Source organism: Bacillus rossius, chromosome 8, assembly GCF_032445375.1.
Source record: "Bacillus rossius redtenbacheri isolate Brsri chromosome 8, Brsri_v3, whole genome shotgun sequence".
In the NCBI taxonomy this organism is placed as follows: domain Eukaryota; kingdom Metazoa; phylum Arthropoda; class Insecta; order Phasmatodea; family Bacillidae; genus Bacillus; species Bacillus rossius.
This window is the reverse complement of record NC_086336.1, coordinates 1,168,012-1,192,426: the sequence shown is the minus strand read 5'-3', so window position 1 is coordinate 1,192,426 and position 24,415 is coordinate 1,168,012. Positions and strand designations below refer to the sequence as shown.

Sequence of the window (24,415 nt, the reverse complement as noted above, 5' to 3'; positions counted from 1 at the left end):
CAAGGTAAGTAAAGTCTTTAATCTTAAAATCATGTCTATTTTGCTGTCAGCATATTTATCTAAATCACTCAAATCTGTATATTATATCATTAATATTGCTAAGAGAACAGAGTAATGCCTGTGATTGACTGTTATATAGAGGAACTCTGAGCCCACAGTTATCAAGCCAATAATTACAGCTTATTTTGGAACTATAGCAGTTGCGAACAAAAAGTGAATCTAATAGCTTTCTGCTGATTATAAAAAAACGTGAAGTTTAGATTGGATTAATATGTGAAAAATATTCTTCAGTGATTTAAAGACTTGATAATTATAAACCTTTGTTTTATTGAATTGTGTTCATTGACGCAATAGACGCTTTGCAGTTTAGTTCATGGTGTGTAAAATTATATCACGAACACACCAGGAAACGATGTTTGATTCTATGCCCATTGAGAGCTGTGGACAGTTCTGAGGCACAGTCACTCACCGTGGTGTCCAGGAACTTGACGGAGAAAGGCCCCAACACTGCGGGAGTGCTCTGAGGCTTGACTGCGGAGCTGACACTCGACAGCATCGGGTCGTGCAGTAGTCGCGGCGTGTCCGGGGCGTGCCACGGCGGAGAGAAAGGAATCACGGCGCGTGGCCGGAACTTCTGTGCGAAGCTCGCCAGCGAGATGGTCTCCGGCATCTCGTGAGACTGCAATACAACTACATTATCACTACTAGAACACAAGTGGTTTTAGTAATAACATAGTTAGGTGTAGTTTAGGAGAATACAAAACATTTCCCATTGTTTTAAATATAGGATATATGATTTATAATTTTAATAAGTAACTTTCAATAACTTCCTTCAAAGTGAATACAAATGGTTAATTAAAACAAATAGTTCACAAAATCACTTTTAAGCATGTGTGCAATACACCTTTTTCGATACCTATAGCCATACACACAGGTACCCTGATACTACGAAAGAAACTTGAAACTATAATAAAATTTTAAATTACTGAACATACTATTGAGACTGGTCCCACCTGAACCCAACACTCACTGAAAGCAAAATTCTTTTTACCAAAGTTGTAACACACAAGGTAAAACTTGCATTGTTAGATGGGGCCTAAACTGCTAGTAAACAACAAAACAGAAGGAAAACAATCTAAGTCCCAGAACTTGGGACAACATGGCAGAACATTAACAAGATAAAGTATTATGTAGAGTTCGAAGAAATACTACCTATTGTAGCTGTTACCACGGTGTGACTCCCAAAAAATAGTTTTTTGTATCATGGTCCATAGACCCCAAAAACATCAACTCAAAACGTATATGAAATTTTTATGAACACTATAACTGCCGCAATTTTTCACAAATCACTTCCAAACTGATAACATAAATTATAGAAGAGGAAAATCTCAGTCGAGTTCCGACAATATGACCACAGGGGTAGAAATGGGGAAGTTTTAATGAAAAACTGAAATATCACCATAACTCTGATAATATGATGAATATCAAATCAGTTTGAACATATTTTGACTTGTAGGAGTAAGAACAAAACCATTTCTCTAAATAAATTTTGATACGACCAACCATAACTGCAAGGGTGGAAAAAAAAACATTACTCCCTTCGTAGACACACTATCGAATAAGTCCAAATTGTTTATTCATCTTATAATTTTTATCTAAAACTTTTATCTGAAACAATTTTTGATAAAAAGAATCTTTGCTGCAATGGGTTGAAAAAAAGAGGGATAGAATTAAACAAAAATTCTTAACTCCCTTAGTAGGCACACTATCAAATCCGTTCGGATTGTTTGTAAATTTTATAAATATAATCTAAAACTTCTGTCTGAAACAATTTTTGATAATACAAACCATAACTACAAGGGGATGAAAAAACCTGAGGTTGAAATAAGAAGAATAAAAAAAACTTCCCTACCATGTACACTTTCAAATCCATTCTTATTTTTGTTTGACTAATGTAAATTTTTATGTAACAAACCATTACTGCAAGGTGTGGAAATAACAAGGGTTGAAACACAAAAAAGTAAATATGTTCTATAAAATCCTTTTAAATTTATTATAAAAATCCTAAACTTTATTTAAAACTTTTCACTGAAACAAATTTTGATGAATCAAACTATTACAGTAAAAGCAGGTGGTGAAATAAAAAAAATTCATAATGTCCTTAGCAGACTTGCCAACTTTTAAAATTCTCAAATAGTACAATAAGCAAAAATGTTTAAAAAGTGCGTAAAATGCTCGCGGGAGTTTTGGAACAAGTATCTGTAAAAACTGATGTCCTTATAGAGATGTTATCAAAACTTTTATGGCATCATGACCTGTTGAGCACCGTCTTAATGGCATACAAAATATGTGCATTCAAATAAATAAATATTCTGGAAGAAAAAAAAAAGAACTGTGACAAGTTAAAACTTAAACATACTAAGATATACAACTCAAGTCACACTTACCTTAATTTCCCAGAAGTGTTAAAACTTATAATGGTGTTTGGTTGAATATTAAGTGGATTCTTAGTTAAAGTCAAACAATTTTAAACACATATTTAGAGTTTTAAATTTCTTAACAGTCCATAAAAGTAGCACACACTCACAATACCACTTTAAAAAACTGGATAAAATCACTGCTTATTCAGAGAAGCTGCAGTAGCTTTCTTCGCTTTCTGTAAAAAGTCATCAGAAAATTTCTGTTCATAACAAACACCTGATTTGTTGCATTTCATAACCAGCAAACTTTCTAGAGATTTGTCTGAAAGCTGAGGTCTGAACTTAGTTCTGTTCTTGGTCACGAGACTGAATACCCGCTCACACTCAGCATTGCTGTGAGGAACACTCTACACTGAGAGCATTACTTTTGCTAATCTGTCATATTTTGGCAGTCCATCAGCACCCACAACAGAACTTAATTTAACCCACTTTGCATCAATTCTGTCTTCCTTGTTTATGATGGAAGATACATCTTCTAGCTGAAGTGAAATAAATTGTTTTTGTAGCTCGTCAATTGCACAGTCATTACTCTCATTTTCTTTTACAGGCAATATAAAGGAAAAATTTTCCAGGAAAATTTTATGTCAGAAAATGAAGCCCTTTCAATCCTGTCAACATCTACAACTTCTGCTTTTTGCAACACTTCTTCGTTTAGAGGAAACTTATGTAACATATAGTCACAGGCAATTATCAAATACTTTTTAACTGAAGTGAAAAAAACAATTTTGTCAGCTTCACTCAACATGTCAACAACCCTTGAAGTTTGACAACCAACTACTATTTCTGAATTTTCTAGCTGGTTTCCAGGCAAGTGATACTTCACTTCATGAAATTGTTTGTTCTTGATTGCTACTGGTTTGACAAATTTGGATAAGAGTTCCTGAAGAAGTCCACACAGTAATTTCCTGACAACATGTATTTGAGGAGTCGCTGACTGCAAAATGACATTTACTTTATCAAAAGAAGGTGTCACATGAAGCAAAAAATAACATATGGCTTTGTTCAATGGTGAGGATAAAAACATAAATATTTTTTCTTCCCTTGTGATATTTTAATTTATGTTTTTTAAGATCTGCTTAGCATTACCTGGTGAAGAATGAGTCAAACTTTCCTTGTCTGAATCCAACTTTCTTTTCTTTCCGAATGAAGTCGAAATGTCTTGTTTCACGTTTTTTTGCACACAGGCCAGATTTTGATCTTGAAGCTTCAGTTGATTTGGACTTAATTTCCTTCTCATTATCAGGCTTCCTTACATCAGAACTGCAAAGACATACTGTTTTGCTGGAAGTGGCAACTAGAAATGGCGAAACTTGTGTTGAAGACGTGGGGATTGTGGGTGCAGCACTAGTACTTTGTTTAGGAATTTTATATGTTTGAAGAGATGAATCACTCTTCTGAACAGTAACCTCACCTTTAAAAACACTTAATAAAGGATCCCACTGATCCACAAAACGAAGAAGACCTTTTCCAAGAGACAACCACCTAGTGCACACAGGTTTAAGAATCTTTCGTGCTTCTTTGTTATGCAACGTCTGAAATTTCTGCAGTTTTTCTTTTCTTTTTGAACTTTTTTCAAGATAGTAGTAGACATCTATCAAAATGTCATGGACATTACAAGGGAGGCCAGCAGCTGCCTTCTCCGCTGCCAAATTAATCAGATGACAGGGACACCCAACTACAATAAGCACTTCTTGTTTTTCCCTTAACACAGAAGCTGCACCATTTTTGCTTCCCAGCATAACTGGAGCATTATCTGCAGAAAATGCAAGTAAGTGTGTTAAAGGGACATTCAAATGTTCCAATTCTGAAATTACTAGGTTGCCAATATTTCGGCCAGTGGCCCCTTTAAAACTGGCAACGAAAGCAATTTGGACACTACCGACTTCAAATGTTCATCGTAAAATGTAATTACCAAAGGATATAATTTAGAATTTGAATCATTACTGCCATTTGTTGCTATCGAAAATGGTACAGACTGCAACAAAGAAATAATATCCTCGGTGGCAGATGCAGCCATTTCTTGCATAATAGCTGTCGACTTAGTTCTACCACAACCATATCTCTTGGCGGTCTCAGAATTTGGGAACATTTTCCTAAAGAGTGGGCCGGCATGGTCAGAAACACTTAACGGAATGTTATGTTCCACAAGAAAACTTGTGAAAAGACATTCAGCATTTATCACAGCACTGTCAGATTTTTCATTCCTAGCAAAGTAGTCAAGAAATTTTGAACTCGTCTCCTTACTCATAATATTCGAAACATGTTTTGCACATTTTAAGTGAGCATTTATATCACTTCTGCCACCATGTCCGATATTTATGTCACACCTACAAATCGAACAAAACGCAAAATATATTCCTTTTCCAGATTTAATCATACACGGAAAATCTTTCGCGTAAACGTCAAGGAAAACTTGCATATACTGTTTTTTCAACTTTGGAGGCATTTTCCACCTGAAGCGTCGTCAACTATCAACAATATTATTACATGAAGAAAATTAAATCTTCGCGGGCGGAGAGCGAAAGTGTGAGCACAAAAATGTAAACCAGATTTAGATCCACTGCACAAAAGAACTTTCTACGTGAGTTGGCAAAGAATATATGCATATAAAACCTTAAAGATCAACAAAGGCACGCGCTGCGAGACGCCATGTTGTTTACACTGACCTGTGCGCGCAACTGTCGCTGCATACAGCTATCTAAACAAAAGACGGCCACACAAACGTATTCGTAGTACGTTAATTATCCAAAACTTATCAGTATATTTTCTATTTGTGAAAATATTTGTATTGGTTGGCGGCGTAAAGGGTACGGCGTGACTAACAGTAAATCACAAAAAAAAAATTGCCAGTAAGCCTAAACATGACACATGAGCGCGAGCAACTAACGTTTCACTTTTCACCAACATACACTACGAAATGCAAAAAATCCGGAAGATTTCCATACGTCCCCGTAAACCGTACAAGTAAGTCTTTTCCGTACATTGTACGGGAAAATCGTACAAGTTGGCAAGTCTGCCTTAGTATCAAATTCATTCAAATTTATTATTTAAAACCATCTAACCTTGGTCCAAAGAAAATTTTTATACTTTCACATATTAGTGCAAGGGATGAAAAATAGTGTCTGAAGGTAAAAAAAAAATTATTGTATAGCTACCTTAGTAGGCATAATTAGAGATTCGTTCTATGCTATTCAATGCTAAATGCATTGAGTAAAAAATATTCAAAATATTTTTGCTGCATGGAATATGAAAAACAGTTTAATAGATCACTTTAGGATATTGGAGAACACATAAGATGTTATCAGTTCTTAAAATGTTCCAGAAGTTTATAGATGCTTCCAAAAAAATTCTACAAGAAATAGATACTTCTGTAGGTTGTACTGAAAGGGAATTTTTCATTTCTTTTAAGAAAAATCATTTAAAAAAAATAATAGCTCTTATATACATATACATATGTACAGTAGAACCTCGATGATACGTTCCCGTTTCATACATTTTCCCGTGTCATACACCGATTAATTTCGGTCCCGCCGAAAGTACTATATTTACAATGGTTTACTTTCCCGGAACATATACTTATAAAACCATTACTTTCCCGTTTCATACGTTTTTACGAAGCGGAAAAGTCCTAAAATTCACAAATTTTTTTTTATATTCCTCCTTATAAACTCCGTTTTAATGCTTTTATTTTGAAAAACGATCATTGTTTACATTTGCAAACGTAAGAAAATAACTTTATTGCACCATAGATATGGATAGTATCAGGAAGACTGTGCACTTCGCTAGTAGCATCTATGGCCAGCACCAAGCGAGACTAGTGGCGCAAACAAGAAATGATCATGAAAATGGTGCACGTGCTTTACCAAGGCACGGACCTCATATTTTGTGCAGTCATTTATCTTTGAACTGAATATACCTGTTTGTTATTGTTTTTTTACGATTGGATTGTTTTGTATTTTTTAAGGCCACTGTTTCTCATGTCAGCTTTACTTGATTATGGACTGTATTTTACATTTCTGGTGGTTTTATATGTATAATATAATTATGAATTCATATATTTCAGTAATATAATGCAATTATTTACACATATGTATTTATGTTTAATCTGGCATTGTGCTGGTATGTTAGATTGGAAAAAAATTTCATTATTGCCATTCCCTTTTCATACACTTTCCCGCATCATACACCATTTTTGTGCCCTCCGTTGAAAAGTGTATGACAGGGGTTCTACTGTATGTGCATACACATCAATATACTAAGGATCACGTACATGAGTTCTAGGCCGGTATTCCAAGACACAAAAATATGTGTTTTTGTTTTGAATATGCATAACTGTACCCTAACTGTATTCCTAGTGCCCAATAAGACATAACCAGTCCTTTATTTTTAAGGAAAGAAATTTGGCGTCCTATCAGTTTCCGTTCTAATGCCCGAATTCCGAACAAGCTCACTTTTTCATTGATTTCATCCAGATGGGAGACCCGCGTCTGGCGCCATTAACTCACATATAGTCGTTATTGGTGAACACTGAAGGACTTATCAAGCATGTTGGTGCCAAATGAAATTTTACGATGGCAAAAATATCCTAGAACACATTTTGTACACTTATATATATACACACACACACACACACTCACTCACACACACACACACATACATACATACACTAATGGGCTAGTGTACTGTTGATTAAATATATACTAGATCATTCTTTGTGTAATTTAATATAAAAGTTAAAAAAATGAAATTAGATATAGCAAAAACATAGGGCAAGAAACCGAAACCAGTACCAGCACTTGGTAGTCAGGGACGGAGTGGGTGCCCAGGCCCGGCCGCTCGAAGGTCACGCGGTACGTGTTGTTGGAAGTGTCGACGGCGTCGATGCTGCCGTTGAAGAGGCCGTCCTGGGGCGCCCGGAGACGCGCCGACACTCTGGTGCCGATCACCAGCTGCAGCGGGATCTCGCCGGGCAGGTCGCGCAGAGAGCCCAGGTCCGTGGCCTTGCGCTGCTGCAGCTGCCGTATCTTGGCCCGCTTGCGCTCCAGCTCGCAGCGCTCCTCCCTGAAGAACGCCTGCGCACCGTCGCTCGGCGATAAACACTCACCACTCACCACTCGCCACTCGCCAGGGGTCATGAGAACCACAATATTATTACATCCTGACAATTGCTAAGGCACGCCTCTTAACTTGAGTTTTGTCTAAAAAAATTATTATTTTCACTTCAAGGTCTACTAAATTTGGCAACTTGTATTTTTAGTAAGTTACTTTCTTTGCTTATAATTATTGGACTGTGCTTATTTGCTTCTCAAAAATATTGCCATTTTTAAGGGATTTTTTTTGTAATTTTTTAATAATTCTTATTAACCAGAGTAGGGGTGCCCCACCGCAGGAACGGCGTACCGGAAGTCTACGAGAAGTGTGTGTGGGTGTGCCACCTGTGCTGGGACTCATACCAGAATTCTGGTGTTTTTTTTGGTATGCGCAAGTGGAGCCGATCGTCATAGCCGAAGAAGTCTGCTTCGTGACGCCTGTGCATGTCGGGGAGTGGGGCACTCAACGCCTTCGTGGGCCGGACATCTAGTGCAGAGCGTGCCAGAGCGACGAGTGCCGTCCGGACTCTGGCTGCAACTCCTCAACTGCTGAAGTAAGATCCGCCCAGTAGTTTGCCCTCAATGAGGCCTGAACAGTATCCTGAATTTAAGTTTTGCATGGAAGAAGTGCCTTTCCTGTTGCTTGCGCTGAGGCATAGAACTAACTTTGTTTGATACTGCATGGTTTTTTGGGAAACTATCTTAGAACTATTTGCCAGTTTTTTACAGCCCCGCAACTACTTCATTCTAGTTTTGGAACTAGGTGTGACGTCTGTTATGTTTCAACACGCCTCCTACATGAGACAACTGTATGGCAAGCAGTGCGCAGTAGTACGCGCATTGGACTGTGAGCACGGTAGCCACCTGTGTGTTTGCAGTGGGAGAGTAACAGGCTCCCTATACCAGGCCTGCATTACTACAACAGTTGCAATGATCAGTTTTGACATTTTCATATTTTTGCATAATACTGCACTTTTATTATGAACTATGGTTTCAGTTTTCACCTCGGATCTGTCTGCGTAAATCATTCTTGGAGCCTTCTTCAATAAACTTTCACATCACACTCTTTTCGTCCACGATTTGTTCAGCGTCGCGATCGCACACACGAGCTAATTGGTAATAAGATCCCTAGTTTTAATTAAAACAAATATTAAACCTTCACACAATGACCAATTATGGATAAAACTGAGGCAACATTTGCAATACAAATGTTAAATCCTCATCTATGCTTGTATCAACATGAGATGAAGTTTGCAAAGACACTCAGTCTACTACGCACGAGGAGCATAATGCCCCAGGTTTTCACCAAGTGATGCATACTATGCATACTGTGTTTATTTTTCAAGCCCAAAGTTTGATGCAAGAAAGTCAGAGGGGCCTGGATCAGAACTCTCCCTAACTTCGGAAGTTAAGAAGTTGCAGGAGAAGGGGAGACAATTTAGTTTAGGTCAGTTTATTTTTATCTGAGCACTGGTTATCGCGTCATTTAAGAGTTAAGTGATTGCTTGGGTGCTTTCTCTACCTACCTTCACGAGTGCTAGAAAAGGCTAACCTGGGAGCAACGGCGTGGTTTGCCCATGAGGCGACGTATCTGGCACCACTCGACTCGTGTCAGCCTACGTGTCTTCAACTGCGGGAACGACTCCTTCAAACACGTCATGAAGTCGTTGTCTCCTTGGAACAGCGGCCTGCACGCAAACACACACACAGACACCGTTAACCATGCTGCACTGCCTCCGGTGACAAGCACTCGACTCGTGTCAGCCTGCACATCTTCCAATGTGAGGACTTCTGGCAGGTTACCTTAGCACGCACACAACACATGCATGTAACCATATCAAGATAAAGCAAACAAATTCACATACAGAAATGTAAACCTTTGGAATATAGGGTAAAAAAATTCTTAGAAAAAAAAAAAAAGAATGTTTAGTACTCAAATTTGTATTCCTCAATGATGATTCTAAATAAAGACCTACTTGTCAATGTTGCTGTAGAACCACTCGTAACACACCCAGCGCTGTGCCTTGGGCAGCTTGAGCAGGTTGCGCAGACGCATGCCTATCTGGTGGCCGACACGCCTCTCCGGCGAAGACAGCGCCGGCGAGTCTGCCTGCTCGGGCGTCTGCCAGGCCGCCTCCGCCCTCTTGGGGGCACTGCCCCGCTTGGTGGGCGACATGCGGGCCCGCTTGGGGGACGCTCGCGCCACCGTGCTCACCACGTCGTCGTCGAAGTACAGCCGGTTGCGCTTGCGGTTGCGTGCCGGCTGCAGGTCACAGCATACCTCCGAGTGTTAACCCCATCACTCAAGAACTCGTGAATCATTTTTCAAGCATACTTATTAGTTTATGTTGAGCTCTGTATCACATACAAAAACCCAGAAAGGTTGGAGGTTTGTTTTTCCTGTAGTTTAGGATTTATCACGTTAAATATAACACATCACTACGGTGTCTTACATACTTTGTGAATATATGTTTATTGGAACAGGGATGAAGTTAAAGTTTGGATTTTGCAGTTTAGATTAAATAAAAGAGTTTTTTTCCTGAAATAGATTTTACTTATTTGTTTCAAGAAACTTACAACTATCGGTAGAACCGCTAATGTTGACAAATCTATTTTAAATAGATCTTCGTCCAGAAAATTAAAATGTAAAAGACATAATGATCAATAAGTTCATAAAGACTTAGATTTTAAACCTATGTCATAATGTTCAATACTGACATTTCAAAATAAGAATAAAGAAAGTTCTTATCCGAGTTAGCAAAAGGCAACCAGCCGCTCAGGCTGGCAACAGGAATGGAAGCAAAGATTTTGGTCTCTGCTTCCAATCTCAATGCATCGAGTAGAAGCTCGTGAAGTGGGATGGGGTGAAGCTGACACAGCAGACAGGCACTGAAGCCTCACGCAGATACTTGGACAGTCCACAACAAAACAATATATACAACATTTTCAGTATTGAATATTTAGCACAAAATCATCAGAAATCGCCTTCACTACTGTTTATTTATTTTCATGGCACTAATTTTTTTTTAATTGAATGAAATAACATTTTTTGTATGTTTTAATTCTAAATTTATTGTTTAACAAATGTTAATACTGTAAGATTCTACAGGTTGTATTTTCCCCAGACCTCCATATTTCTAAATCTCTCTCTCAGCTACCACGGACGTTAGCCTGTACAACTTCGGTCACACGCACGGTGAGCCCCACGCCACCGTGTCTTGTGTATCGTGCTGTGCCAGCCAGTGCGTCTCATTGTTATCGCTTTGCGTGCCTTACAATGTCATCTCGCACGTCCTGTCTTGCATTGCAAAAGTAGTCCCCTCCTTAGGCCCAGTTGTATCCCTCCGCTGGTCAGTTACACACAAGCTTGTGCCCTTCCAGGCAAGTTGTTGCGTGTTGTTCCTGCCTGGGACAGGGTATTGGTCTCTGTCTGGCCACCTCTTCACGTCGTCAGTGCACCAACTAAAATAAAGTTGGGTGAGGCAATCTTACATCGAGGATGTAGTCGCACGTATTCCCATTTTCGCCAAAAGATCTAATATGTAGTGAATAGTGTATTTTCATTTCTTGGATTTTTTCAACACTTCAGTTCCTCTCCGCTAATGCTATGACCTGATGTCACAACCCACATTATTTGTGGGTCAAACCGCACACAGGTTAACAAATTTTTGTAAAACAACTACAATATTGTTACCAATGTAAAACTAAAAAGTAATTATAAATTACATACATAATGCAATTTATTTAATTAGTATTTTACTTAGTATCAACCGTTACTTGTTGGAAAAATTTATATTCTACTTTAATGAATATGTTTTGGATTGATTGAATAATTGATACTTCTCAAACAGTAGCTCCCTAAAAGAGCACTGAACACTATGAAGCTGCGAGCACAGCTCCGGAGACAGTCAGCAGCTTGGACTCAGCACAGCCACTGCTGCTACCCGGCTGGTTACAATTAACTATTGCATTTTGTATACCAGCTCTAATTATATTTTTTAACACTCTAAATTAGTGTAACTTTCACATGGTTTATAGAATCAGAGTACATAGGCGGCAACTAGTGATAAAAAAATAAACCTAGAGTGGAACTTTCACCATCAAAGCAAGACTTATAAAAAGCTATAAGAAAATGAATGGCCTGAATTTTTTCTTTCAAAAATCTTTTTATTAGTTTTGTTCACTTCCTACTAATTAACTGGGTGCATCATGCAGTGCTTCAGGCTGGGGTACTTTTCTCGGCTTGCGTTCAGATGACGAGGTGCTACAGGAGAGAGCTAACCAACACAGGAAACAAAGTCACACAAAACATTCAAAAGTGCATGCAAATGCTGCGTAAAAGACTTGAATTAAACTATGTAAAGTCCTTAAAGACAAGGGCAGTCGAAGGCCCCTTAAATCGTATTCAATCTTCACCAGGAAGTGTGACGCCCTATATAATGAATAGAAGTAGAACATAAAAAATGTCATAAAAAGTTAAATATTTAAATATAGAATTTAAATCATTTCTCCAGTATATAAAATTATTGCCACCATTGAAACAAATCTCTGTTTATGCTGCTACTCCTAGCTTGTGGTAGCCACTGTAATAAACCTCCTTGCTATTGTATTGATGTGTTCTCATGGGGTTCTTGGCGCCTACCCTCGTTGCAGTAAATACCAGGACCGCTACTGCTGGATGTTCTGCCCAGACTGATAGTCCAGCTAGCACTTCACTGCCCTGGGTTACTGTATGGAGAGTAATTATAAAAAAAAGTAAATTTAGTGATGTTACGTGAATAGTGGAAATTTGCATATAAATGAAATAATAATAATTGAGAAACATATGATTTTAATGGTTCTTAAATATTAGTGTGAAGTTACGTTTAAAATGAGATTAATTGAGAAACAACCAAGGTGTCAAATCTAGGTGTCGGAAATTAGATGCAAATGACGTCACTAGAACACGTCAAATATACTGCCGGGTCTAGCTATCCGTCGTCGGAGGCTTGAGGCTCTCTTCACAGGACCTCCAGGTGGTCTGCTGCTGCACTGAAACTCTGGATGCTGTAATGCTGTAATTAGCGAACTACAGAGGTGCTGAGGTCGCCGGGTATCAGCTGAAGACTCGACATCCCTCTCGTCCTGGAAAGTCTGGTCTAATTCTGGATTGGTCTCACCAATCTTCGTGGTCGAATCTCAGCTGGCGCTGCCCTCAGATGTCTGGAACCACTACTAGACGAAAACGGGACCGACGCGGAAGTTGGCACTCGTAGTCGCCGATACTCCCTATCTAGGATTTATTTAATCCAGATACAATTCTCTCAACTCGTAGAGAGGAGAATTCTAAGCTGGACACGATCGCGGATGACGCGAAATCTTCTATTTCTCGGGCGGCAACCAAGGCTTTGGTTCGCCCCAGCCCGAGAAACGTCTTCTTTCCGCAAGATGGCGATGGCGTCTCCCTTCTTCTTCCTAATATCTATTTACTGGTCGTCCTTAGCAACCAAGGAGCTATCGATATCAGCAAACAGAATAAGCTGCATAGTGAAATAAAACCGTGGATGTTGGAGTGTAAAAGAATCGAACTAAGACCAAATGAATAAAGTTTCCAAGGAATAATTCTTAGAAGACCCTGAAGTTGAAAGTGTGTCGTCTATGGTAATAAGATGTGTCATATTTGTTATGCCTTGGTTGTCCTCTTTACAATCAAAACAATTAAATACATAATATTCCCTTATGGAATGTACAATTAATATTAAAATCATAATAAAAAAATAATAATATATAACTGTAAACAGTTGTACTGGTTACAGAGCCGCTTCAATGTTTGTTGTGATCTTTTCTTCCAGAAAAATCAAAATAAACTTTCTAAATATACATTGAATTAACATGACTATGGGTTTTCTTGAATAACAATTCATAAATTTCTCACTTCTGTTCGTTGAAAGTCTATCAGAGTCTGTGTGAGATAAGTTTCATGACGTTACATTCAGCATATCATAAAAGTAATAATTATTAACATAATATTCAAGATAATAAAATTAAACATATCCCTTGTTTTAGACTACTAGGTAACATGTTGTTATCTTTTCAATCAACATCAATTAATTATTTAAAACAAATCAAATTCTCATATTATATATATATACACAATATCACATATCATCAGTATCTAGTCCTGAATAAAGTGACTTAGTGTTTTTGTTTTCCTTTGTAGATAAAGATTAATAAAATAATAGAATAAACATGTACAATAGACACAAGTACGTAGAAATGTTATTGACAAATTCGTAGATCGTTGACAAAATATCTGACAATGTTTTCCGTTCAGATAATGCACGAAGTTATGAATCACAAATAAAACATTACGTAGTTATCACGTATACACACTCGTGTTCTCGAACACTTTCTCGTTGTCGACGAAAATGCACTCACTAGTGTTCACTTTCTTTAGTTTGTCTGACAAAAATATTTTAAATAAATGGTTGTTCTCTGCTTAGGCAAAATTGTTTATAATAGTATTGAAATGTCTTTATTACAAGCTCAATACTAATGGTTGAGTGTAATGATTCTCAAAATTAGCTCATAAGGCAAGCTTTTTCTTTGGTAATAAGCATGTGCCAAATGACAAATTCAATTAAATGAAATCTCATCAGATTCATATATTTATAACAAGAGTAATGAAATACTATCTCTTTGTTTAGCTTAGCATGTATGGTAGGAACAATTCCTAAATAGAAAATAATATGAATGTCGAAGCTAGGAGAAATGGAACGAAGTAGCGTATGTGTCAGTGCAATAGTGACAGAACGGTGTTCAGATATGTAAGTAAGTTGAAGGACGAACGGTAACGTGAACTCTATCTCAAAAGAACCTCAGGTATTAACAATAGTGTATGTGACAGTGACGTGTTTCGCCTGACTAACAGCTGGCTCTTCTCTCTTAGATGACGCCTCTCGACGAACGCTACTGGATCTTAACGAGTCATCTTCATGATCTTCAAATCTTCCATGACGTAGACATTCAGTAGATATCAGATTCTTCAATAATTTCGAAGATAAAATAATTATGTGGCATGGCTCAAATCTTACGCACTGGCTAATAAAAATTCACACCACCTATAGGTGTGACAAACATCGACGACGAAAATTGCATATCCGCGACAAATGTCCGCACCGGCCTACATGCTCAGTGGACAACAGAAATCGTCGATAAGTGCTCTACGCACAGAAATGTCCTCACTGGTACTCCGACACAGTGGACACTAAATTAGCCTCAAGCATGCGTGCTTGTTTTAGCGATGCAACATATTGTTCCCTTACTGTTGGGATAAACATTAATTAAAGCCAAACAATAAATCTACTTCACGCCGAATGTCACTGATGACTTGACCAAACATCATCTCTTAAATCTACGTTATAGATCAGCGTATCTAATACTTAGGTTGCTTATAAAGCCTTAGCTGTGTTAGATTAAATCTTCCGATGACCTTGTCACTGTCAGTTTCCTTGAGAGTGTAACAGTTCTCATTTATTCGTTCACAAACTTGAAATGGCCCTTCGTATAATAAAAACAACTTCTTCGTCACCTGTTTCCACATGTCACTAACAGGATTAGTTCGTTTAAGCACTAGGTCTCCTATATTTAACTTCATTATTCGTTTCGGCTTCTGTAGCTTACTTCGACGTTCTGCAGCTAGATGTAGACGAGCTGTAACAAATTTCTCTATTTGTTCCCTCATATCTTCGCTTATCGTTTCCGGTTCTTTCGTGTTCTTATCGTGGTCGGGTAATATGGTAATCGGTAACGCCTCTGATCGTTCCGCAGTAATAATTTCATGGGGTGTTAATCATGTCGATTACCGGCGTTAAACGTCACGGTACTGGACGTAGACTTAGCCAGTATCGGTTCTATGCCTTGTGGATTTGCATAGTAGGGGATAGGGTTGACGGGTTCTTGTCTCGCAAAATACCCTGCGTACTGTGATGACGATGAAGGTTGATTCTGGAATGTATTCTGTGAGAATTGAATAGCTTCATTACCGGCGGCTTCACTTCTCAGTTGGTTAACCGATATTTGCTAGGGGAGTTTGGTTTGTGTGGCTGTCGGTTCCGCGGACTACCGGATGACTTCGCTTCTCCTCGATTTTCGAAATAATGTTTCGAGTTGTCGTAGTTCTTACTCGAATATTTGGGCGAATGTCTGTCGTCCTTATAGCGCGGCGACCTGGGTGGCCGTCTCGGTGAGGTAGGCGGGGTTCTAGACTGTTCGCCCCTGCCTTCTCGCCTAGGCGTTGAATCATAAATAATTCCTCCGCGTCTGTATTCTCCGCGTTCCTCGCTGCTACGCCACGAGCGGTTGTGTTTTGAGCGTTCAAACTCGCGTGACTTCGAACCTCTATGGTAACCATCGTTGTTGTCACGGCCTGAATACCAAGTGTTTCGTCTATGGGCCGGCTTATTCTTTCCCCAAATTAGACTGTTCACGTGCGGCTGTTTACGTTGATTATTGTCCGGGTAATTTTCATTACGCCACTGATTCCAAGGCTGATACAGCGGTGGTTGTCTGTTCACCGGTAATCTTTCCGTTTCCTCTCGCTGGCTACTTCTATTCTGACGGTCGAGCCTGTCATATGCGAGTAGCTGTTCCCGGAAATCTGCTATCCCGTCAAAGCTTCTACCTGTCAGATGTAATTGGTAGCGCATCGGAAGTTGGCCTAGAATCATTGCCACAAATTCATCGTCGCTCATGACAACGTCTAGATAGCGGGTACGCTCGAACATGTCGCTTAAATGAGCCTCGAGTGTTTTGTTTTTCTTAGGATCATACTTTTCGCCGTGTAACTGAGCGCGTAAATTCCCCTGAATTTTTAAGCTCCAGTGTTGTTGTAGGAAAGCTGCTTTAAACTGTCCAAATGATGATATGGAAGTTTGGTTAACTTCCCACCAATAATATGCGGTACTTTTCAAACAGTTGTTCAAACATCGCAATTTTTCTGTGTCCGAAAGATTGAATCTCTCCGCGTATTCTTCGAATAATTTTATAAATTTACGTGGATTTTCCGTGGATTTTGAGGAAAATACAGGCATTTCCTCTGACCAATGCCTAGCAGGGTGGTTTAAGGCTGCTGTATCCACTAATATTACTTGTTGTCCGGTTGCAGTGTTGGTAATCACGTCTTGTGAACGGTAAGTAGGCGTAGCCTGGTGTGACGACGCGGACGGGTCTCGCTGCGCTGACGTCATCGTTTCCGCCACAGACGCGCTCGTTGTGTCAACGTTTATCGGTGTATGCGCTGCCGCTCCAGACAATGACAAATGCTGCACGCAGTTCTCGAGCTGGATCAATTTTCTATTCACGGTTCGAATGTCGTCTGCACTTGTCGCTTCATGTCGTTGTAGCGCGGTATTTACGTTCGCGAATTGTGTCTCGCTAAGCTGAACGTAATGGTTGAACTGTTCCTCTGCAGTACGTTTTGCAACCTCTATGCACGTAGTTTCCGTGTTAATTACGTGTTGTTGTAACTCGGTTACTTGCGCATCAATTTCCTCAAATCTGTTCATTACCGTTTCACGAATGTTATGAACTTCCTCCTGCGTGTCGCGAATTTGTGTCGCTAGTTGTCTGGTTACGTCACCAATCTTAGCTTCTACTTTATCTATCAATTCAAAGTGTTGTCGCGCTAGCTCTTCAGACAAATTTTTAGACTGTTCCGCCGCTTCGGACCTCTGTCTAACCATCTCGTCAGATAATGTTTTTGCCTGTTCCGCCGCTTCGGACCTCTGCTTAGCCATTTCGTCAGATAATGTTTTTGCCTGTTCCATACGCTGTGATTCTAACGCAGTATTAATTTGTATAGTAACCACATTCAATGCTCGCATTAAATCCTCCATGGAAATATTATTCGCGTTTTCTTTAGCTGCCTGCACAACTGGTTCGGAAGCGTTACTTTCCTCTATGCGCGCGGGTTCGGGAGCAACGCTAGTTCCCTGACCTGCCTCAATGATTAGTGTGGGTGTGTCCTCTTTGTTTTCGCTTTCCACAACGCCTAGCATTTCTTTCTGGCTCTCGACTGACGTTTCCTCCTTGTCGGAGCTGGTCTTTTTGTGCCTCAGGAAATACATACCTTCGTCGGCCATCTTGTTGTGGTTCCGACGTACTAGTATGCTATGCTACAGCAAACTACACAATTTCACTTTGGTAGCTCGTCCAGTGTGTGTCGACCCTCATCGAAGCCCCTAAGTTGGCTCGCCACTGAAAAATATCTCTGTTTATGCTGCTACTCCTAGCTTGTGGTAGCCACTGTAATAAACCTCCTTGCTATTGTATTGATGTGTTCTCATGGGGTTCTTGGCGCCTACCCTCGTTGCAGTAAATACCAGGACCGCTACTGCTGGATGTTCTGCCCAGACTGATAGTCCAGCTAGCACTTCACTGCCCTGGGTTACTGTATGGAGAGTAATTATAAAAAAAAAGTAAATTTAGTGATGTTACGTGAATAGTGGAAATTTGCATATAAATGAAATAATAATAATTGAGAAACATATGATTTTAATGGTTCTTAAATATTAGTGTGAAGTTACGTTTAAAATGAGATTAATTGAGAAACAACCAAGGTGTCAAATCTAGGTGTCGGAAATTAGATGCAAATGACGTCACTAGAACACGTCGAATATACTGCCGGGTCTAGCTATCCGTCGTCGGAGGCTTGAGGCTCTCTTCACAGGACCTCCAGGTGGTCTGCTGCTACACTGGAACTCTGGATGCTGTAATGCTGTAATTAGCGAACTACAGAGGTGCTGAGGTCGCCGGGTATCAGCTGAAGACTCGACATCCCTCTCGTCCTGGAAAGTCTGGTCTAATTCTGGATTGGTCTCACCAATCTTCGTGGTCGAATCTCAGCTGGCGCTGCCCTCAGATGTCTGGAACCACTACCAGACGAAAACGGGACCGACGCGGAAGTTGGCACTCGTAGTCGCCGATACTCCCTATCTAGGATTTATTTAATCCAGATACAATTCTCTCAACTCGTAGAGAGGAGAATTCTAAGCTGGACACGATCGCGGATGACGCGAAATCTTCTATTTCTCGGGCGGCAACCAAGGCTTTGGTTCGCCCCAGCCCGAGAAACGTCTTCTTTCCGCAAGATGGCGATGGCGTCTCCCTTCTTCTTCCTAATATCTATTTACTGGTCGTCCTTAGCAACCAAGGAGCTATCGATATCAGCAAACAGAATAAGCTGCATAGTGAAATAAAACCGTGGATGTTGGAGTGTAAAAGAATCGAACTAAGACCAAATGAATAAAGTTTCCAAGGAATAATTCTTAGAAGACCCTGAAGTTGAAAGTGTGTCGTCTATGGTAATAAGATGTGTCATATTTGTTATGCCTTGGTTGTCCTCTTTACAATCAAAACAATTAAATACATAATATTCCCTCATGGAATATACAATTAATATTACAATCATAATAAAAAAATAATAATATATAACTGTAAACAGTTGTACTGGTTACACCATGTTATTTTTCTATACAATTTTTCACTTACCCAATGATTTAAAAAAAATAAGTTTGTATCTTAAGTTGTTTGTCCTAGTCAATTGTCCTAATTTTAGGGCATAGCTGTATAGGACAAAAACCAAAATGCACTTAAAGACCAAATGCCTCTAAGGTAAACAATGTGTACTTGAACACTGCACTAACTGTCCAGCTACAAGGAAGTTGTGATGTACTAGGGCCGTAGTTTAGCTAAAGACTGCAAACCAGAGCAACGAGGCAGTGTGAAACCAGCAATTTTTTCTGGTTAATGTGGAGAGACCGTGTCGCAATCATCGGTACCACTAAGTAGTCAGAAGTGTTGCGATCAGTGACTCACCATGCCACGTCTGTTGAGAACGAGGCCGGGGTGTGGCGGGGTGGGGCGGGGTGGGGTCTCCTCGCCTACTCTTTTGAGACCAAGGGCAGCTGGCCCGAAGATCGGTGACTCTGCCCTGTCAGGGTCCATGTTCAGACCTCAGGCGTGATCTGCCGGACGCACTGTGCCTGCTCACAGCACAGCCACTCGTGTTGGTCTCCTGTCCAGAGACCTCTCACGCATCCATCGACAGCGACATGTCTTCATTCCTACCTGTGACAGGCCAATATCTCACCTAGACAGTGACCTTCCCCTTGTTTCGAAGGTCAAGTGTGCAAAGTTTAAACTCAATCAGATGAATGATACGTGAGCGTATAGAATACGGACACACAAACATTCATTTTTTTTATATAAGATCATATCATACAATGCAAATACTTGACCAATTTTTTTTAGTTAAATTTAACTTTTAAACCGTGGGTGAAACCACAGAGAGTAGCTAGTTTAATACAAAATATCAACCATTTAATATTATATAAAATAAACTTAACATTAAAATAAAATTTAGTTTTTAAGACTATATTACCTTTGTAATAAAAGTATTTTTTCCTTAACATAATTGTATTAAAAATTTGCTTTGTATGTTGTTTAAACTATGTAAGTTTCAAACAGGAAAATTTTAATAAAAGACTGCAGTGGTTCAAATAATACTACGGCAAAGCGTAAGGCCACAATTACAATTACTTCAATAGCTGCCAGGGATAAAAATAGCTTGATCTTCATACTTATTAACATGATTAATTAAAAATTCTCATAATTGTTAGCTGAGCTTGATAACTCATGTTCCTGGTTTTAATTATTCATAGAAAGCCTTTAAATTATAGTAATATGCACTTTTATAATTTTGAGTTGTAGAAGTACCTCCCTACTTGGTGTACAACAAATATTTATAAACAGAAGAAAGCTCTTTCTCTAGAAAAATATTAAGGCACCATCCACTTGTATAGTTTTTTATCATGTTCAAAATGTTTGTTTTATTCCGCAAATGAGATTCTTCAATCTTTAACGTGTCAAATCATGGTATTAGTTTTCGGTCTGTCGTGGCTTTTGTTTTCTTTTGCCATAATCAGTGAGAATTTTCAAAAGTAAAAGAGAAGAAAGAAATTGAGCGTCAGACTTCCCCTTCCTTACCCATGGACGTTACACTGTGACCCATACGGCACAAGTCACATTCACTGCCGAGGTAACCAGTACACCAAGTTCAAAAATGGTATAATTACATAGTTTTTAGGCATGGCGTGCGGTTTTTTAACTCAGCTGTTTTCAAAACAGATCATTCCTGATGGCATTCAAAGATGTACGGGTTTCTCCCAAAAATTCACACCTGCCGGTACATCAAGGTTTCCAAATTATCCTGGTCGGGTAGTCACCCTGATATTTTAAACTGTGGTCTTGTGGAAAGTTCTTGTTTCATATGCATTTTAATAATTCATTGTTATATCACAAGTTTTTGCTATGTCCATGATCTTTCTATGTACTAAACTAAAACAGCTAACATCATGTACTACAGGAACACTGTTAACAGGAGCATGCCATCAGGATAAGGGGATACATTTAGGTACATATTACAGAACTTTTACACATTTAATACAAAACATACATGTAAATTTTACCTACCCATCTGCCTACGCTTGTTCCGTAGGAACAACAGGGGTGGTATGGAGGTCAGCGCCACCATACTGGTGATGTCATCAATTGTTTATTGTAACGCATTGTGAACTACTCCCGTCACATTTAAATACAGGATTGGAAGGGGAAAAAACCTGGTTTAAACCAGGTTATTTTATTACATCTATACTAATATTATAAAGCTGAAGAGTTTGTTTGTTTGTTTGAACGCGCTAATCACAGGAACCACTGGTCCGATTTGAAAAATTCTTTCAGTGTTGGATAGTACATTTATCGAGGAAGGCTATAGGCTATATTATATCAATAACATTAGGGATCCTTACTAAAAGTCCAATTTAGAATCAAATGCATTGGAGGGGGTTAGATACAACATGCAGTACACGTACGAAGTGTGTGTTGACAATGTCGCAGGCGCTAGAAGTTTATTTCCTATTGCCTATTAACATTGTTGCCACGCACTAGATGCCTTATCATTCTTAATTTTCCCATACAAGTAAAAAACACCCGTGTGATATTAACAACGAAGCAATCAGTACCCTCATAAGAGTTCAATTAGTATTTAAATACTTTTTATCACTTTAAATCGCAAACCTAAACTATTGTTTTTTTCCCTCTCTCTGTGTTTAATTTGTTTTTTTTATTGCCCTTTTTTTACAAGTATATATATTTTACAGACTTGAAACTTCACAGTAATGTTCCTTGTGTTACGCAGGATGATATTTTCCGAAAATTAGATCCCATGGGTGGTTAAAACCAGGCAACAGTGGGTACTTTGTCTGCATGAGAACAGGATTTTCCATTGTTCATGCCTTCTGCGTCTCCATGGCAACGGGCATCGCGCGGCAGTGGCGTACCCACAAGGAGGGGCATGTATAATGAGCGGCGCTAGAGTGATCTGCCTGTAGACTGCCGTAGCGAAGTACGGGTACATCAGTTGTACGTTGCGTGCACGAGTCGGGAAACCATCGGTGCTATTCCTTTTCTCTCCAGTACATTGTACAGCATTGTAATAAATTTTCACTGAATTTTTTTTATTTACCATTACTGTAAATGGGAGATGTGGCTTGATTTTTTTCCATTAGTATAGCCGTGCAAAGCCGAGTCGGGCAGATAGTTAGTTATATTGTTTTTCAGCATGTTCAAATGAAATCTATAAAAACATCCCTCTTTCTGCCACTCATGTTAAACCAGAAAATTTATAACATCAAAGATCTGAAGACCAGTAAATCTGAACATCTGACTGGGAATTACCACAGAAAGGGTATTTCCAGGAAGAGGTTTCTTTATGGAATAGGGATTTATGGTACAGTAAAAAATTTCTCACAAAATAGGATTTTTTAAAATAATAAATTGATTTATTTCCCTTTTGTTTTACACTTTTGACTACAATTTACAAATTAATTTAATTTTAGAGAATTATTTAGATGTGTATAATTTAGAACTTATTCAGATAGTAATTTAAATGATAAGATCTTGATTAGTATACAATTATTTGTCCCTGTATCACAATAGAAATATTAATGAGCAAAATATTGTAGTAGAATTACACCCTTCATTATAATTTATTAAAATATTCTAATTAAAAAAAACACTTAATTTAAATTGATGGTTAAACCATTGTGGTTTAACTCGGCCAAACATAATTTAAAATATTTTTAAAAAGTGTGTTTGGTTATGGTTATGCTAGCTAAATTATAATTACTGAAAAATCATTTCAACTGTGTAAAGAATTACATATTTCAAATGTAGCTAAAATTGATATTAACCAAATGCCATTTTATTATATAGTGTATATAATATAGTAATCCTAATCCAACCATCTCATTAGTATTTCAAAGTAGCTAATGAACCCAACCTAACCAGCACTTCACATGATTTCACAGGTCTTAATTGGAGCTAACCATTTACACAATTTCACAGAATTTTAAATGCAGCTAACCTGACCTATCCAGTCAATCAATATTGATTTAAAGTATTTTTAATGTATCTAACATAACCTGAAGAACCATCTCAAAAAATTACAATATTTGTAATATAGCTGACCTGACCTAACCAAACACACACTAAAATTGTAAAACTGCAAGTAAAATAGTTAAAGTATTACATCACCTTCTCAGGAAATGATTTAAAAACATGTTTGGAAATGGAAATGAAAGGAAGCATTTCATTTTTTAGTAAAGTGACTCTCCGTCAGAATTCCCACACCCCTAATCAAAAAAGTTTGCAAAGAACGGCCGGACCAGCGACGAATGGATACAGTGGATCATTTAAACTCTAACATTAGCTGTAGTCAAAAAAAAATTTTTTTTGAAATCATTTCTTCGTGAAAGCGCTACTTCAAAGTAGCATCTGCTTTCATCCCTCTGTCAGGTTTCTAGCCAAGTTTTAATCAAACAATAAAAGTTTTAAATTTCCTCCCAATACTCACGTTCAAGATTCTTCGACATGTCAAGGTGCATTTATTTTTTTTCTACAGCTGATCATACACTTTAATGTCACACAACTACGAATTTCGGAAAATTTCTGAAGTTAATTGACAGAAAACAAGTATTTATACTTCGTTACACAAATACTGTTGATTAAAAAAACAGATTACATTAATCATTCCGAAAAGGAATTTTCTTGAATTTTTAAGTAAATACTTCAGTCACACCATTTCTCATTTCAAAACATACACCAATTTCATTCCAACAGTCAAGATAGCATTTGGAGGTAATGTTTCTGATAAAATAATAACTTAACAAAATTAAATTTCGTAAGATTTACATAAACAGTTGTTTTCGATAATAATGAAAAAAACAAATATCCTACAGATTTGTTTTAAAAGACGTTTATATAACTTCAGACAATTTTCCAGACAAGTGTTTATGATTACTGAGGGTCATTTAAGGATCTCGTATTAATAACAGTTAATATTGAAACAAATATATGATGACCATGACCACGGTCTAAGAAGGGGAGGTCTGGACACTCGCCAGATAAAAGTGACCACTTACTGTCTCCATAGTTCGTTCGACGTCCGCTATTCAACTCTAGCGCTAGGTGTCTTGCGGTGGAAATATATCGTTGAAATATATCATTAGGCGTTATGATGATTTTGTCAATTCTCGTGAAAAACAAACAAGAGGTAAATAATATACGATACAACGATAGTTTAAAATCATCGCCGGAGGACGCACAGTAACGTGATAATCGGGCATAGGGCCACATTTCCGCAACATAATTTGTTAATGTCTATAAAACTTTAAAAAATACACTCGTTTAAAAAGGTAATTTTTATGCAAATTACTGGAAATATCGCAATGCCGTTTTGCAGAATGA

The 24,415-nt window shown here is 38.4% G+C and overlaps 1 protein-coding gene across 1 annotated transcript in view; it reads right to left on the bottom strand.

Annotated features, from left to right (window-relative positions):
* LOC134535439 (protein lin-9 homolog) overlaps positions 1-24,161 on the bottom strand; it is a 42,003-nt gene extending 17,842 nt beyond the window's left edge. The window contains exons 1-6 of the mRNA XM_063374540.1: positions 23,523-24,161; positions 19,427-19,678; positions 9,547-9,833; positions 9,123-9,258; positions 7,271-7,552; positions 470-679 (exon numbers count right to left, since the gene is read on the bottom strand). Coding sequence (XP_063230610.1) covers positions 470-679; positions 7,271-7,552; positions 9,123-9,258; positions 9,547-9,833; positions 19,427-19,555 — 1,044 coding nt within the window. The 5' untranslated portion in view covers positions 19,556-19,678; positions 23,523-24,161. The remainder of the gene's footprint in view (positions 1-469; positions 680-7,270; positions 7,553-9,122; positions 9,259-9,546; positions 9,834-19,426; positions 19,679-23,522) is intronic.
* Positions 24,162-24,415: the final 254 nt, after the last annotated feature.